At 37.4% G+C, this 15,157-nt stretch overlaps 1 protein-coding gene across 1 annotated transcript in view; it reads right to left on the reverse strand.

Moving 5' to 3' along the window:
* ralgapa1 (Ral GTPase activating protein catalytic subunit alpha 1) overlaps positions 1-15,157 on the reverse strand; it is a 239,692-nt gene that overhangs the window by 204,320 nt on the left and 20,215 nt on the right. The window contains 3 exon segments of the mRNA XM_039741861.1: positions 5,712-5,769; positions 8,331-8,380; positions 14,514-14,624. Of these exon segments, the coding sequence (XP_039597795.1) occupies positions 5,712-5,769; positions 8,331-8,380; positions 14,514-14,624 (219 nt within the window).

Here is a 15,157-nt window from a genome sequence, read left to right on the forward strand (position 1 = left end):
AATGAAAACTCAGTTCCAGAACCAAGATGTTCTATTCTGTCACACCTGTGCGCATAGGGAACAGTTTAAGAGCTTGGATAATTGTAATCTTTCATTGGAAAGCCAGAGGGTGCTGTTGACTAATGCGCCTCACTCTCCCCTCTGTAGACCGGAAGATTGACAATCATGACACCTCTGACATCACTTCTAGATTCCACCTGCCTGGACCCACCTCTTCCTAACAAAAACCTTTATCACCAGAAATGACGTCTTAAATCAGTCTATCTTGGACATTTGCATTATCACAACATTTTTCGTTTTCAATACCTCGCATTTTATTTGAATATACGGGGTTAGCCTTCATGGTGCACCAAAGATTTATTATCTCCTTTTGTCTCTTTCTTAAAATTTATGCGATTACTTCAGATAAAAGTTGCTTTCTATTCTCTACACGGAATACTAAAATTCAGGTTCTCAAAATTTTATTTTTATGTTACATATACAGCATAACTAACGAGTTATCTCTGCTTATCACCAAATGTGCAGGTTGATCTTAGAGTTCCACGTCAGTATAAGAGAAGGAGGCACGTGCCCTATGCATGCATAATTAGACACATGGAAATAAAAAACAAGCCTTGAAGGAAGATGACCTAGCCCCCTGCAAACACAGGAGACTCTATGAAATAATAATAATCTATAAATATAATTCACTAAGGGCACGCAAGACACTGAGCGCAAGCAGTACACTGAGGGCATGCAAGACAGTGAGCGCAAGCAAGACACAGCCCCGCCCGCCAACTCTAACCCTCCTACCGCATCATGGGATACGCACAAAGCCACGCACGCCAACTGTAACCGTCCTCCCGAGTCCAGCGTCGCTCTCGAGGAACGCAACAACTCACCAAACACAGCCTCAGTTGCTTACATCTGTGCAAAAGTCCACATGCACCTCTGAGCCACGTAGACTTTACACCGCACGCAAGACAGAGAGCCACGATCGCCAACTCACAAAGCCCCGCCCACCAACTCTAAGACCATGGGATACACATGCATTTAGTGTATAAATGGATATAAATAATTGCAAAAAAATCTGTTGTATGTAAACGATACTGTTTAAAACGTTATTGTTTTTTCATCAGAAAACCCAGTTTCCACGTCTACCTGTATTAGTTTAAATGGCACTTTTACCACTCGCAATAGGGCGGACGCGCTGACTTATTGCATCGACTGGGCAACACAGTGAGTGCGGCGTCTATCTATATATGTCTATGTTTTCCGTAGCCTGCTACAGGAAGGTACTCTCTCAACCATTGGCATTGGTTTCGCTCCTTACTATTTTCGTTATACTGCAACAGTGGTTTCCTAAGCCTTTGTTATACTGAATTCCTTTCCCACCGTTTTCCGTTCCTATTCTTACACCGCCATATGCTACAGCGGGCTTCGGCTAGTGAGATAATAGGATTTATTACTATTTACAAGTCATTTCTGCCTTTTTGTTAAATGAAAAAGTACAAGGCATCAGCACAGACAGTTTGGAGAGCCTTCAGCGTGACTTCAAAAAATAGAAAGAGCCAGCGGCTTCAATCATAACACTCCACTTTGAATTTTCTGCCTTTAAAAGAACTACATGTTTTTTTTGACATTTGACTATGATTTCGGAATTTCCGTTTTGTTTTGATGAAATATACAATTGCACATCACTGACTGTGTTCTTTCTTCTTTGATCTCATGGAGGCACGGTGGTGCAGTGGTTGGCACTGCTGCTGCACAGCTCAGGTCACCATTTTGGCCACAATAAATAGGCCAAGTATAGCTGGAAGACATTTCCTTAGCCCTCAGCGACACTTTAAAGATGACTGAGCCATTATAATCCAGTCAAATCTAGTTCAGTTAGTCCTTCCCATTGACACCAATGCATTTTGTCAAGTTTGACGATATTCAGAAACACTTCCACAATTTCTACTTGGGGTTCATTCATCAATAATTAGGTGGCACAGAGGCTAAATTTTCTCATTCATTTATCAACATGGGAAAGATTAAAGGGAAATACCTTTTCTGTCATTTAAGAACAAAAGTCATTGCCTGGAATTTGCTAAATGCTACTGGAATTTAGATTGGAACCATGTTCTATGGTGAGACAAAGTGGAAATTGAGATTTTTAGCAACAAACAATCAAGATAGTTTGGCAGGAAAAGAAGGATGGCTATACCGAAAAACATCTTGTCTCTACTGTCAACTATTGTGAAGGATCTATAATGTTCTGGGGCCATTTTTCCTCAAAAGGGTCTGGGGACCTTGTTAGGTTACATGGCATCATCAAATCCATGAAACACTAGGAGAGTTTAAATTTAAATCTAGCTGCTTCTGTGTGATACGGGTTGGCCCCACGCTACCAGGTCCTTCGGGGGGGCCACTTAAATCCGCTACCGCCTGCTTACTCCTATGTTATACCGGCTCTCTCTCACTCTTGCTTTTCTCTCTCCTTCCTTTAACCCATATTATATTTTTTCTTTCCTTTTTCCTTCTTTTCTTGTGCGGGCTCCCCCTTATACGCCTCCATGGGTGCAGCGCCTCAGTCATGCACCGCAGAAAGCCAATGAAGGAATTGAGACAGACCGCACCCTCATATATAGGTGCGTCTCACCTCAATTACTTTACCAACCTCCCACAGCTGTGCAAGCATGAACGTCCACAGAGATCAAGCCGGCCAGATATTTATTTATTTAAAAACCGGCCACTAAAATGTTAAGGTTCCAGTTTCTCGGGCAGGTTCAAATCCCAAGGCTGTCAATAAATGTGATGGTGCAGTTCGGCTGCACTCTATTAGTTGCATCCTGGGAGCCTTACTACTGCCGATAATGTACCCAAGGGATGAGCCAGCAAATGAGTACAAAACACATATAGTAAGGGGTAGTTGCATAAAGTGTATCAATGCTTTTATTAAAAATTTAAAAAAAAAAAACGGTGTCCAAAACAGTGCACTGCTCCTATTAAATAAATAATACAACAGAAATAAGTGTCTGTGGTGGTTAAAAACAATCAAATAAATATTCCTCAAATAAATATTCCTGAAAATTAGGTTAAAAACACAGGCAGGAAACTGTCCTTTACAATTCAGAGCCCTGGTGCCTTCCTTTTAAAACTGACATCTCTCTGTCCTATCCTAATTGGGCCCCACAGCACAGAGAGACGTCCATCCAACAAGTGCAGACAACCTTTTATCCCAGCGTGTGTCCCTGCCGCCAATCTCACGGCATTCCATGGGGAGCCACTGAAACCTGCTCTGCTGCCAATACCTGGCTCCTTCTTGCGAGAGCACACTGTACTCCCATCTCTGCCAATCGCTAGCTCCTCCCAGCAAGTGCACACCCACAGCATAATGTTTCTTCTGCCCGTTTCCTTTCCTCTAGCACCAGGTCACTCACTCCTGCCTTCCTCTCTCCTTTTTAACTTTTTCTTTCTTTCCTTTTTGTTCTTTTTTTCATGCCAGCTCCCCATTATATACGTCCATGGGTGCAGCCCCTTAATTGTGCACTGCAGAAAGCCGAGGATGCCATTGAGACAGACCACCTCACCCCAATTACCTCACCAACCTCTCGCAGCTATGCAAACATGGAGACCGAGCCAGCCATTCAATTATTTATTTAAAAATTGGCCACCATTTTCTGAGCTCTGGACCCCCTATACCACACTGTACCAAGAAACTAAAACTGGGTTGCTGTTGGACCTTTCAGCAGGACAATAATCCAAAACATATATCCAAATCAACACAAACATGATTAAAGGAACACAAAATTAAGCTTTTGCAATGGCCATCTCAATCCCCAGACCAAAACTCACTGGAAACCTGTTGAGTGAGCAGAAGAGGACAGGGACCTGGATGATCTTGATAGATTCTACAAAGAGGTATGGTCTCAGATTGTCTGCTCTGTATTCTGCAACCTTACAGGAGACAACTCTGCTGTTTTATTGGCAAAGGGAGGTTGTATAAAGTATTAAATGTAAGGTTGCAAGAATTGTGGTACATGGTTATTATTATTTTTTTAAATAATTATTTCCTTACGAACAATTAGTTTTTCTCAGAATAAATTTACTTCAGTTAAATGTTGGATTTCTCTCATTTGTACAGTGTGAAATTAAGGTAATTCACCAGAAGGTGATTTTATTTATTTATTTATTTTTTTAAAATAACCCCTTTTTACTTACCTTTCCCAGGGGTGCAAAAATTATGGAAGAGACCATGTATGTGTATAGTTTTTTGTATTTCAAATTTTAGATCCTAGAAAAATAAGTATTAACAGATAAAAACTTGAAGAGGGCAAATTAATTTCAGTAAGCACTTCGATTGTTGTTCACATACTATTATTATCTGAGAGGAAAGAGAAATAGGAACTTCTGAACATACAGTTCCCAGTATGAGTGATATTACATTTCACTAATGAGAAGAAACAAAACAATACAAGTTCCCCTGCTAAATGTTATGAACACAAAATTCTAGAAGAAAGGCATAACAACCATGTAAGACCAGTAATAAAAACAGTGCACCCATTTTCTTTTATCATTATTTTGCCATGTCCCCCAAAAAATTAATGTTTGGTTTTAAAAATGCAATTTACCAAATTCAAAATTTTGAAAAACTGCTTTATTCCAAACTTTATTAAACCTCTTCACAGTGATGATGTGATAACTGCATTACAAATGTAAATATATACAGGTACATGCTGCATATGCAGTGTTCGATTTACCTCACACTTTGGATACTGGAGCAGGGAATGATGTCACACTCAAGTTGACCATTTCACTAAAACTTTTGGAAAACCAAAACAGAAACCACAAGGAAAGCCTATTGTGCTTGCTCTTTCGTAATGCATGTAACTACTAAACAACACATTAAACATTATTTTGTGCATCCAAATTCGACAGAAACATGTCCAGAACAGTACAGTGAGTAGGACTAATTTAATGAGATATAAACAGACAGAAGTGCTAATAAACAGTATAATATTACAGCTTTCACTGATGCTGAAGCACAATGCAGCCATCTTGATTTTTGAGGTCAGGGTTGTTAAGGCTCTCACACGTTTCAGATTTCTCACTTATGGGATCATTCCAGTTGAAATGCCCTACTTGGAACTCTGTAATTTAACCTCCAAGTTCAAATGGAATGCAGAACTGTTTACACCAAGCAATTTTTAAAGCTCGAATGTATTCCTTTTTACCAAAGATAGCATTTATGTGAAATTATATTAAAATACAGTATACAGTATGTCAACTCAAAACTATATCAATCTTCTCCTTCTTGCAAAACATTTAACATTTCATAAACCATGGTCTGACCAATTTATGTGTGGGTTATCTGTTCTGTAGTATAAACCTTTAACTTAAGGAATATGAACTCTTATAAAAATGATTTTTGTTTGTTAATTACCTTAAAATAGGACCATTCATCCACTTGTACATAAAATCAATAGTTTTACATATTAATCTAGCTTGGTGTGTGTGTGTGTGTGTGTGCCCTGCAGTGGGCTGGCGCCCTGCTTGGGGTTTGTTTCCTGCCTTGCTCCCTGTGTTGGCTGGGATTGGCTCCAGCAGACCACTGTGACCCTGTAATTAGGATATAGCGGGTTGGATAATGGACGGATGGATGATATACTACATATCATTAATATAATGAACATTTTAGGATAAAAACACCTCTGAATATTTTATTTAATGAAGAAAAAAACATTTACCTATGCTGTGGAACTGCCATCTTCCTTGTATTCTTTCAGGGAGAAGCTGCAAAATTTTCTATGAAAATAAAACAATATTCAATTAAACGGTAAATTATTTAAATTCTAAGTATTTTTATAGCAGATTTTCAATATAAAAAAACATGCATTCATTTGCAGCCCTGATAAATTCAATTATACAGCTGGAGAGTCTAGGGCTAGTTACCATGTTTTCGTTACAAATATATTTATCTAGGTATATTCACATGATGCATTAACAAACAACCTTGAAAAGCTCAACTTAACAACATCACAGTATGATCTATACTTCTAAATATTTCTATTTATCCATGCATTTTCTTATCCCACTTAAACTGGGGCCCGGACCACAGCCAGAGGTGGATCTTAAAAATCGAAGAATTAAGAACAATGCAGGAACCAAACTGCAATGCTTAACCAGTTTAACACTGGGAACACAGATACTCACTAGCATGTACTCAATTTAGAATTGCTAGCCAACCTAGGATGTGTGGGTAAAACGGATACAAAGAGAAAAATAAATGTAATCATGGAAATAAGTTAACAGTTTAAATATATTTCTAGATTTAAAAAAATCTCTATTTGTGCTAGGATATGTAGCAAAGAAAAATCAATCCTTTAGATTGGATAAACTTTGTTAATCCCATGAGGGAATTCAGACATTTCATAGTTAATTACATGACACAGTGCATATTCTTCTCTTTCTAAGAACACTGCCCGTATAACCCACTGAGTGACATAAAAGAGGTTAGGAAAGAGAGTGCAGTTCAGTGATGGTGCTCACTAACAAAGGAACTTCATCTCCATTTACTTTCTTCTAATCAGTGTGGTGGGGAGTATCAATGGCTACAAGCCTAATTAAAATACGGATTGTAAATATGCATTTTTTTACAGTTTTGTTGGGTTTTGTCCAAATACTTAAGAACATATTATAAATGTTCCTGACACTGCTTTAGAAAAGATAAGAGTAAACAGGTCAAGGATATCAAAAATCCAACAGTGACTGATTCTACATAGTGGTAGGTTATTAAAAATGCAATAACACTAATTCTATACTGCACAACTGTATTACAAAATTTAAGATGTATTATGCGTAACAAAGGGAAGCATACTACAGCAAAGGTTAGAATTGGCAACTTTAAGAATTCATCAATTTGGATTCAAACTCATCCCTTGTTTGCTACCTATGTTAAGTATGCACATTCTCATTTGGTCTGCAGAGGTGGCTCTCCAGGTACTCCTCCTGCACCCCAAAATAAGTATTTTGATCCGCGAATCTAATTTGTCCCTGCGTATATGTGTGCAAATGAGTCCTGCAATGGACTGCTGCCCATCTAGGCTTAATACCTGCCTTGTAGCCTTATTACAGAGGGATATACAGGTAGTCCCCAGGTTACGGACATCCAACCTACGACTTCCAAACAAGGCCACAGCTGTGATGCATGCGCCTCATTAACTGTCGCTCCGTCATCTTTGGCCGGAGGACGCTGCAAGTAGTGGCTGGAGGAGTGCGATTTCACTGCTCGCGCAGTGTAGTGTTCCTCGGGCGGCTCCCGGCGGCAAGCAAGCGGTGACCCGTGGTCCATAGTCACTGGGGCCACAGCTATCGCTTGTGTGCAGGACGGAGGCTCAATGGGGCAGTTCGCTGTCCGCCCACTATGCTGCTGCAGCTACTGCTCCTGACTGGATGCAGGCTGGACGGAGCGGTGAAGGGCGTTTCACTGCCAGCCCACTACACACGGCTCCGCCCAAATCGTTTTCAGTGGGCGGCTGGTAATGCTGCCAGCAGTGACCCGGTTGTGGCTGAACGGAGGCCATTGAGGGTGAACGGGGTGGTTGTACTGTTACGTACATAGCAGGAAGTTGTCTCGTCAGTACACCAGACGTGCTGACGAGGGATGCCTGCTGGCTGTGATGGCATGTACAGTGCTGTGCAGAAGAGCTCATCTTAACCATTTGTTTTCACCCTTCAAGAATGTCTCTGAAACACAAATCTGATGCAAGTGCTGGTGATACAGTAAAGAAGAGAAAAACCATCACCATTGAAAATAAGGTAGAAATAATAAAAAGGTCAGAGAGAGGTGACACTCCATCATTCATTGGCAGAGCACTTGGTTACAGTCGGTCAACAATAGCATTTATTAAAATAATGTACCTGTTCCGACTTACATACAAATTCAACTTAAGTACAAACCTACAGTCCCTATCTCGTACGTAACCCGGGGACTGCCTGTACTCCCACCCATGTGGCTCTGAACTAGATCAAGCAAGTTTAAGAATCTTGCTATATTTAATCACTGAATGATTTATACGACGAATTAATTCTAGATTTTTTTTTATTATTTACTGCAACAATTTTTTTCTGGATATTTAAAAACTATTTCTAATCTGTATTTAACATGTATTTCTTTTAAACTATACAACAGTTAGCTAACACATTAAAATATTCATTGAAATAAACATGTTACTTTCCTAAACACAGTAGGTTTATTTTACCTGGTTTAACTAATTTAACAAAATCTGTCATTCTTCCTTTTCACTCGGTCCTAAAATGGAATGCAATGTATGACTGGATATGAAAATTATATCAACTGCATTTACCTCAAATATAAAAAGGATAGAATCCAATTCTTCTCTTTGGGATTTATGACCTATGAAGTTCAAGGATATGTGTTAATTACAAATACAAAATGAAAATGTTTATATTGCAAGAAAAAAAGAATAAACACAGCATGTAACATGCTCTAAGATTATGTTCTCACTAAAGGTATTTCTTTTACAAAATTGGGAAGCAAACACCTCCTCAGTATAATATGCATTAAACAGAAAAAACACTATTATGCAACATTATAAACACTCATTACTATATAAATACTAACAGCATAATAAAGTCACTTTATGCTGATGTGAATGTTAAGCATTCTACCTCATTCAAAAAATACTTCTAAAAGAACTTTTATTAAGTTAACCATAAGCCTAAAGAAAGAACTGTATACCTATAAAGATAAACACAAGACATAAGAAATCAAAACTAGCATGAAATGCAAGGTATCACCCAAGAAGCAAATGAGAAAGGAGAGAAACAGCAATCCAGAGGTCAATCAGCTATTTATTAAAATCTGACACTTTTCATCTTAATGTGTGATCAGTTTATTTTTAACCAATTGTATTTTAAATTTGTGAGCCAGACATATGTAAATTACTAAAACTTTTTTGAATTATTGACTAATAACCTTATAAAATACCTATTGCATGCAGTACCATGTTAGTGCCATGGACCTCTCAATTAAAAACAAATTTAAATGCACACAATGTACCAACATCAAAAGGAGGTTTCCATGGTGATAGGCCTCTGGCAGGTTAGATCAAATGAAGGAATGTAGATAAAGGGTATTAGAGTCTGATAACACAACTTCAGATAAATGTATAGCTCTAAAAGGCTAGGTTGATCAGGAGAAATGATATTTGGCACATGTGATAGCAGTTTAAGACACTGTTGCCACTAACAAGATTCAGCCCAAAGGCTTATATAAAAAAAAAACTCTGATAGATATTAACCATTTCCTAGAGATTCTCCAAATAAGATAAAAAATATACATGTTCTCTCTTAGATGATGCAATATTGCTTTTAAGAATTACTACCGATGATCCATTAAACAAAGTTTAAAATTTAAGGCATACCTTCAAGTGAACTCTTGTCAACATAAAAATCTTCAGGTGCTACACATCAAATATTTGCTACAACACTGGCTGTTCTTTCATGTTTTTAATGTTCAAAATAATTTTTTATCGCAATCCTGCAAATATCACTGAATGAGATGGTACTGCATGAAGGAAGGTTACTATTAAAATAACTTTGCTTTAAACTAATGTACAAACAGAGCAGGCACTATAAATTACACAAATCACTACAACCCTGAGGGAATCAGTTCATTGCTAGAAGCACACATACAAACACACACACACCAAACCAACTTGCAGCTGTCAGTTAACCAAACATTTGCACAAGATACTTATCACTACATATTCCAAATGCTTTTGCACTCCAAAAACAGATATTTCGTCCCTTCACATTTTTATTAACAAATAGCTGAGGTATTGAGCCCTTCTCAGAGAATCTGTACTTCAGCTTTCTACCTTCAAAATGAATCACATACATACAGACATACATACCTGTCCACACCTCTCTCTTTTGTTAATGGGGGTCATGAGCACTGACCTGAGCTAGTATTTTTTTTTTTTATTTATTAATTTTATTACAATCAATACATAGCAATCAAGTTTTTACAAAAAAAAAGAATTATGCTAAGAACAGATCGATCCCCACCCTTGAGAGAGAGAGCAAGCCAAACGGTGTAAAATTTAAGGCTTTTAAAAATACCTAAATCAACAAATTCTCTGTGCTTTATAAAATCATTTCAAAATATTACTGATTAGATCCTGCCATGTTCTGAAAAAAGTCTGCACAGATCCTCTAACTGAGTATTTGATTTTTTCCAATTTTAAATAATATAACACATCAGTTTCCCACTGACTTAAAAGAGGAGAGTTTGGGTTCTTCCAGTTTATCAGAATAAGTCTGCGTGCCAACAGTGTAGTGAATGCAATCACAATTTGTTTGTCTTTCTCCACTTTAAGACCCTCTGGAAGAACCCCAAACACAGCTGTTAATGGGTTAGGAGGGATTGTGAGTCCAAGACTGTCTGAGAGGTAATTAAAAATTTTTGTCCAGAATAATGTTAATTTGGAGCAGGCCCAGAACATGTGACCTAGTGAGGCTGGGGCTTGGTTGCAACGTTCGCAGGTTGGATCATGCCCTGGAAACATTTTGGAGAGTTTTAGTCGAGACAGATGTGCTCGATATATAATTTTGAGTTGTATAATTGTATGCTTTGCATATGGAGCTCGAGTGAATTCTCTGCATTGCTACTTTCCACTCCTTTTCTGATATATTAATTGAGAGGTCATTTTCCCAGTGTCCTCTTGGATCTTTGAAAGGAAGGGATTGTAAAAGGATTTTATATATTGTAGAGATGGAGTCTAACTCCTTGAAATTGAGCAATAATTTTTCCAGCGTGGATGAGGGTGCAAGATGAGGAAAATCTGGAAGGTTCTGTTTAACAAAGTTCCTGATTTGAAGATAGTGAAAGAAATTTGTAGCTGGAATGTTAAATTTGGAACGTAATTGTTCATAGGATGCAAAGACGTTGTCTATATAAAGGTCTCTAAGCAAGTTAATTCCAAATTTTTTCCAGATATTAAAACTGCATATGTTTGTGAGGGTTGAAAGAGGTGGTTCTTTTGCAGGGGTGCCACAGAAAGAAGCTAGTATTTAAACTGATGTAGTCACTACCTGCTTGTGTTTTGTCAAGGCTTGCTCCTACGTCCACCTACATGCACGCACACACACACACGACTAAACTTTAGTACCATAAATAACCCTTTTCAATTTAAACTGTAAAGAGTGAAGGAAAGTTGATATTGGAAACAAGTGAAAGATACAGTAATCTTCTTAAACAATAGGCTACATTAGTAAAGAAACACTATTCAATCATGAGACTATTTATAAGATTAGAATTCAAAGCAACAACAAGGTAAACATAACAGTCTGCAGAACTGACGCACACAATTATTTTACATTAAGGAAACGTGGCCCATATTCAAGATTGCAGACGGCCATAGAAAAGCACCATTTAAAACTCAACTTAATTAATCAAATACAAGGAAGATTCAACTGTTATGGATTTATTCTCACAATCCTTTCTACTTTAATTTTTCCTTTTCATTCACTGAAGGTATCATCTGACACAAGACAAGGGCATTTTTATTGCTTTAAAACAATGGATTTCCTTTTTTATTATTGTTATTTGAAAAGAACGAACAGCTTGAAAATAGGATAACTGCCATCCATTAGTATTTTGTGCTTTGATTAATCCCCATTAAGAAGCTAAGCAGCTGGCTCGGCTTTAATGGCAGAAGCCAAATGAACACTTTTCAGTAAATACACATTACTCATTCATTGATTTTTAGCGTAGGGTGCTTCAGCATTTCTATGCAAACATTGTGCTAAAATACTTTGCACGGACACAAAATCAGATACATAAACTGCATAACTATACAGTAATTAATAAATACCTAAACCACTTCTCGAAAATATACTGCTATCTATGTTAGCAGGTTTAATTCTTACATGACGAATTCCATTCCAAGAAACTGTCTCAACCAGTGCTGAATTTCTGCCTTTATCTACCTTAACTTAATGTAGGTAAAGAATCATTACATCGGACGTCCGGGAATGTATTAATCGTTATTAAACACATAAACATATTGTGAAATGTACAATTACTTGTATAAACAATTAACTATAAAAAGGTAAACTGAATCTATTTTACTTGTAAAGAAATTCTATTGGCAAAGCAAACTCAAAACAAACTGGTTACTTTCCTTGCTTGTAACAAAAAAAAAAAAACTAAGTTGCTTTAAGAAAGGAATTGAGTTCTTTTGCTGGAAATATGAAATTTCATGCAAAAAAAAAAAAAAAACTTTCCAGAAAGTGAATAGTTTTTAGTTTAGCTACTATACAAAGTCTGCAGCAAAATAATAAAAACACTTGGTTTCCATAAAACTTATTTTGTCACAAATATACCAGAAATTTTGCATAGAAGTGACAATATTCTGCATTAGCAAAATGGTAACATGCACTCTCCAAACAGGGCGACTTAGTCATCAAAATTAGGCCATAAATACGCTAAGGACTTTCTTGCATAATGGCCCTCTTAGAAGCAGGTCCATTTTAAGTGAACACAGATGATGTACAATTTTTCAAGCTCAATGAGCCAGTAGAGACTGGTTAATCATATACAGAAAGAAGCATATGGAAAAAATTTAACCTACAAGAAGAAGAAACTTGTATGGTTTGAGGTATGGATATTACATGAGGTTTCGTGAAGGTCCAGTAAAATAGTTGACAACTATACATCAATATTACATGATGCCTGAAGAAGGGGCCGGAGTTGCCTTGAAAGCTTGCATATTGTAATCTTTTTAGTTAGCCAATAAAAGGTGTCATTTTGCTTGGCTTTTCTCTACATTCATAATGGCTAACACGGTACAACACCCTAGTACTAAAGTAAAAGTGAAAATAATGCATATGTAACAATTCCCATGAAAATAACAATCTCTTTAAATTGTACATCCAGTAAACCAAGCACAGGGGTGGGTGAGCAAAGCCCCCTAGTTTTTAATACATAAAACACAGGCATTAAAACATATGTACATACATCATTTTTTTCTTAACAAATCCCATTGGGAGAGCAAATCAATCTCAGCAGCTATTGCTGCTTTAACTGGAATCTGTGTCTTGTTGAGGGTGAAAAGTTAACACAGAAGGAGACTGGCAATGAAGCGAAGAACACAATCAGACTTCTTTTAAAATGGCAGAATCTCACAAAAAATATAAAGGGTCAAATTCAATTTGAACAAATTCCATGTTTGAACAAATTTGTTCAAAGTTGTTTTAGTCCTCTCCAATTTCCTATAGAGCTAATATTAAAAAAACACATTACAGTGAAGTCTGTTTTATCTGTAAAATTCATTACAACAAATTCATTTTTCATAAGAAAGCAGCAAATCCTGTGTATTTCTGAGCTCTGCGGAACAGCTAACTAGATTGCACGTTTAAGTCACTTGGTCAATAGTTGTTATACTCTTGCAGTGGAGAGGAGATCACGAAGGACTACTGAAAACCAGAGGCACTGTGGGTGTATATCAGGGAGGGATAACTGTCAATCAAATTTGACTTCATCTGTATTAGCGGAGCTCTGGCATGCATAATGGACACCAAGTCTAATAATGCTGACTGCATGCTATGGACACAGAGGGACATTATGTAATTAAGGCAATTCACTTTATAGGAAATGTTAAAAGTTCTCACTGCCACTGATGCTAGCAAGAAGAAAACAGATGGTACCATTAAGTTCAGCATTCTGTAGTCCGCTTTGTCAAACGTATGTGCCAAAGGACCACTCTATTTTCCATTTCCATTATGAAATCCCTGCTATAACAAATAATTTTTTCAGTCTAACAAAATGTGTCTTGTACACATATGTATTTTTTCAATAACAGCATGCATACACTGTTTTACAATATGTGTGTCTAATCTCAAGTTGCAGAACATTACTGGTTTGAAAATGCACTATTCCATCCATCCATTTTCCATCCAGCTGAATCCAAACACAGGGTCACGGGGGTCTGCTGAAGCCAATCCCAGCCAACACAGGGCACAAGGCAGGAACCAATCCCAGGCAGGGTGCCAACCCACCGCAGGACACACACACACACACACAAACACACCCAAACACCAAGCACACACTAGGGTCAATTTAGAATCGCCAGTCCACCTAACATGGATGTCTTTGGACTGTGGGAGGAAACCAGAGCGCCCGGAGGAAACCCACGCAGACACGAGGAGAACATGCAAACTCCACGCCACCGTGCTGCCCGAGGAAAATGGACTAATAGGTTGTATTTTTATTTTCAATAATATTGCTGTTATGAAATTAAAATTACCTTGAAATTCAAAACAAAAATGCCTCTAGAAAGAAAACTATTTAGATTGGAAATGCACATTTTGATCCCTTAATTGCTGTATCTGTATTGCTTGCTAGGCTTTTCAGACTTACTATTAATGACATTTATTTGCAACATTATGTCTTACTTTTTTAAAAATCTAACTCATAAATTCCAAAATAAATAGTTTTTGTTAAAAAGATAATAAACAATTACCTTTCTGTTTCAGGCTGACTTCAATGCTCACAAAATTTTCAAAAAACACGTAGTAGATATGAGAATAATTGTGCTCAAAAAAATGCTTCAATTCAGTTGACTCTGCATTTTCTGTGGGAGGAAAAAAAAGACAAAGTAAGAAATTTGCAACTTTGTTAAATAAGACTGTTGTAGATACAGCTTTGTATTGAGTTTGCAATCATACATTCTAACTTAAAACTCAAGCAAATCGGACTCTTATCAGAAGTGGGTCTGGAGCTTGCTGATTAACAAAGTTTTAGAGAACTATTGAATCATTATGAGCCACACTACAGGTAATATACTAAAAGCAACCCTGCAGTTGAACTGTAAATATTGAGTATACACTCACTTAAAGGATTATTAGGAACACCTGTTCAATTTCTCATTAACGCAATTATCTAATCAACCAATCACATGGCAGTTGCTTCAATGCATTTAGGGGTGTGGTCCTGGTCAAGACAATCTCCTGAACTCCAAACTGAATGTCAGAATGGGAAAGAAAGGTGATTTAAGCAATTTTGAGCGTGGCATGGTTGTTGGTGCCAGAAAGGCCGGTCTGAGTATTTCACAATCTGCTCAGTTACTGGGATTTTCACGCACAACCATTTCTAGGGTTTACAAAG

This window comes from Polypterus senegalus, chromosome 18 (genome assembly GCF_016835505.1).
Source record: "Polypterus senegalus isolate Bchr_013 chromosome 18, ASM1683550v1, whole genome shotgun sequence".
Lineage (NCBI taxonomy): Eukaryota > Metazoa > Chordata > Cladistia > Polypteriformes > Polypteridae > Polypterus > Polypterus senegalus.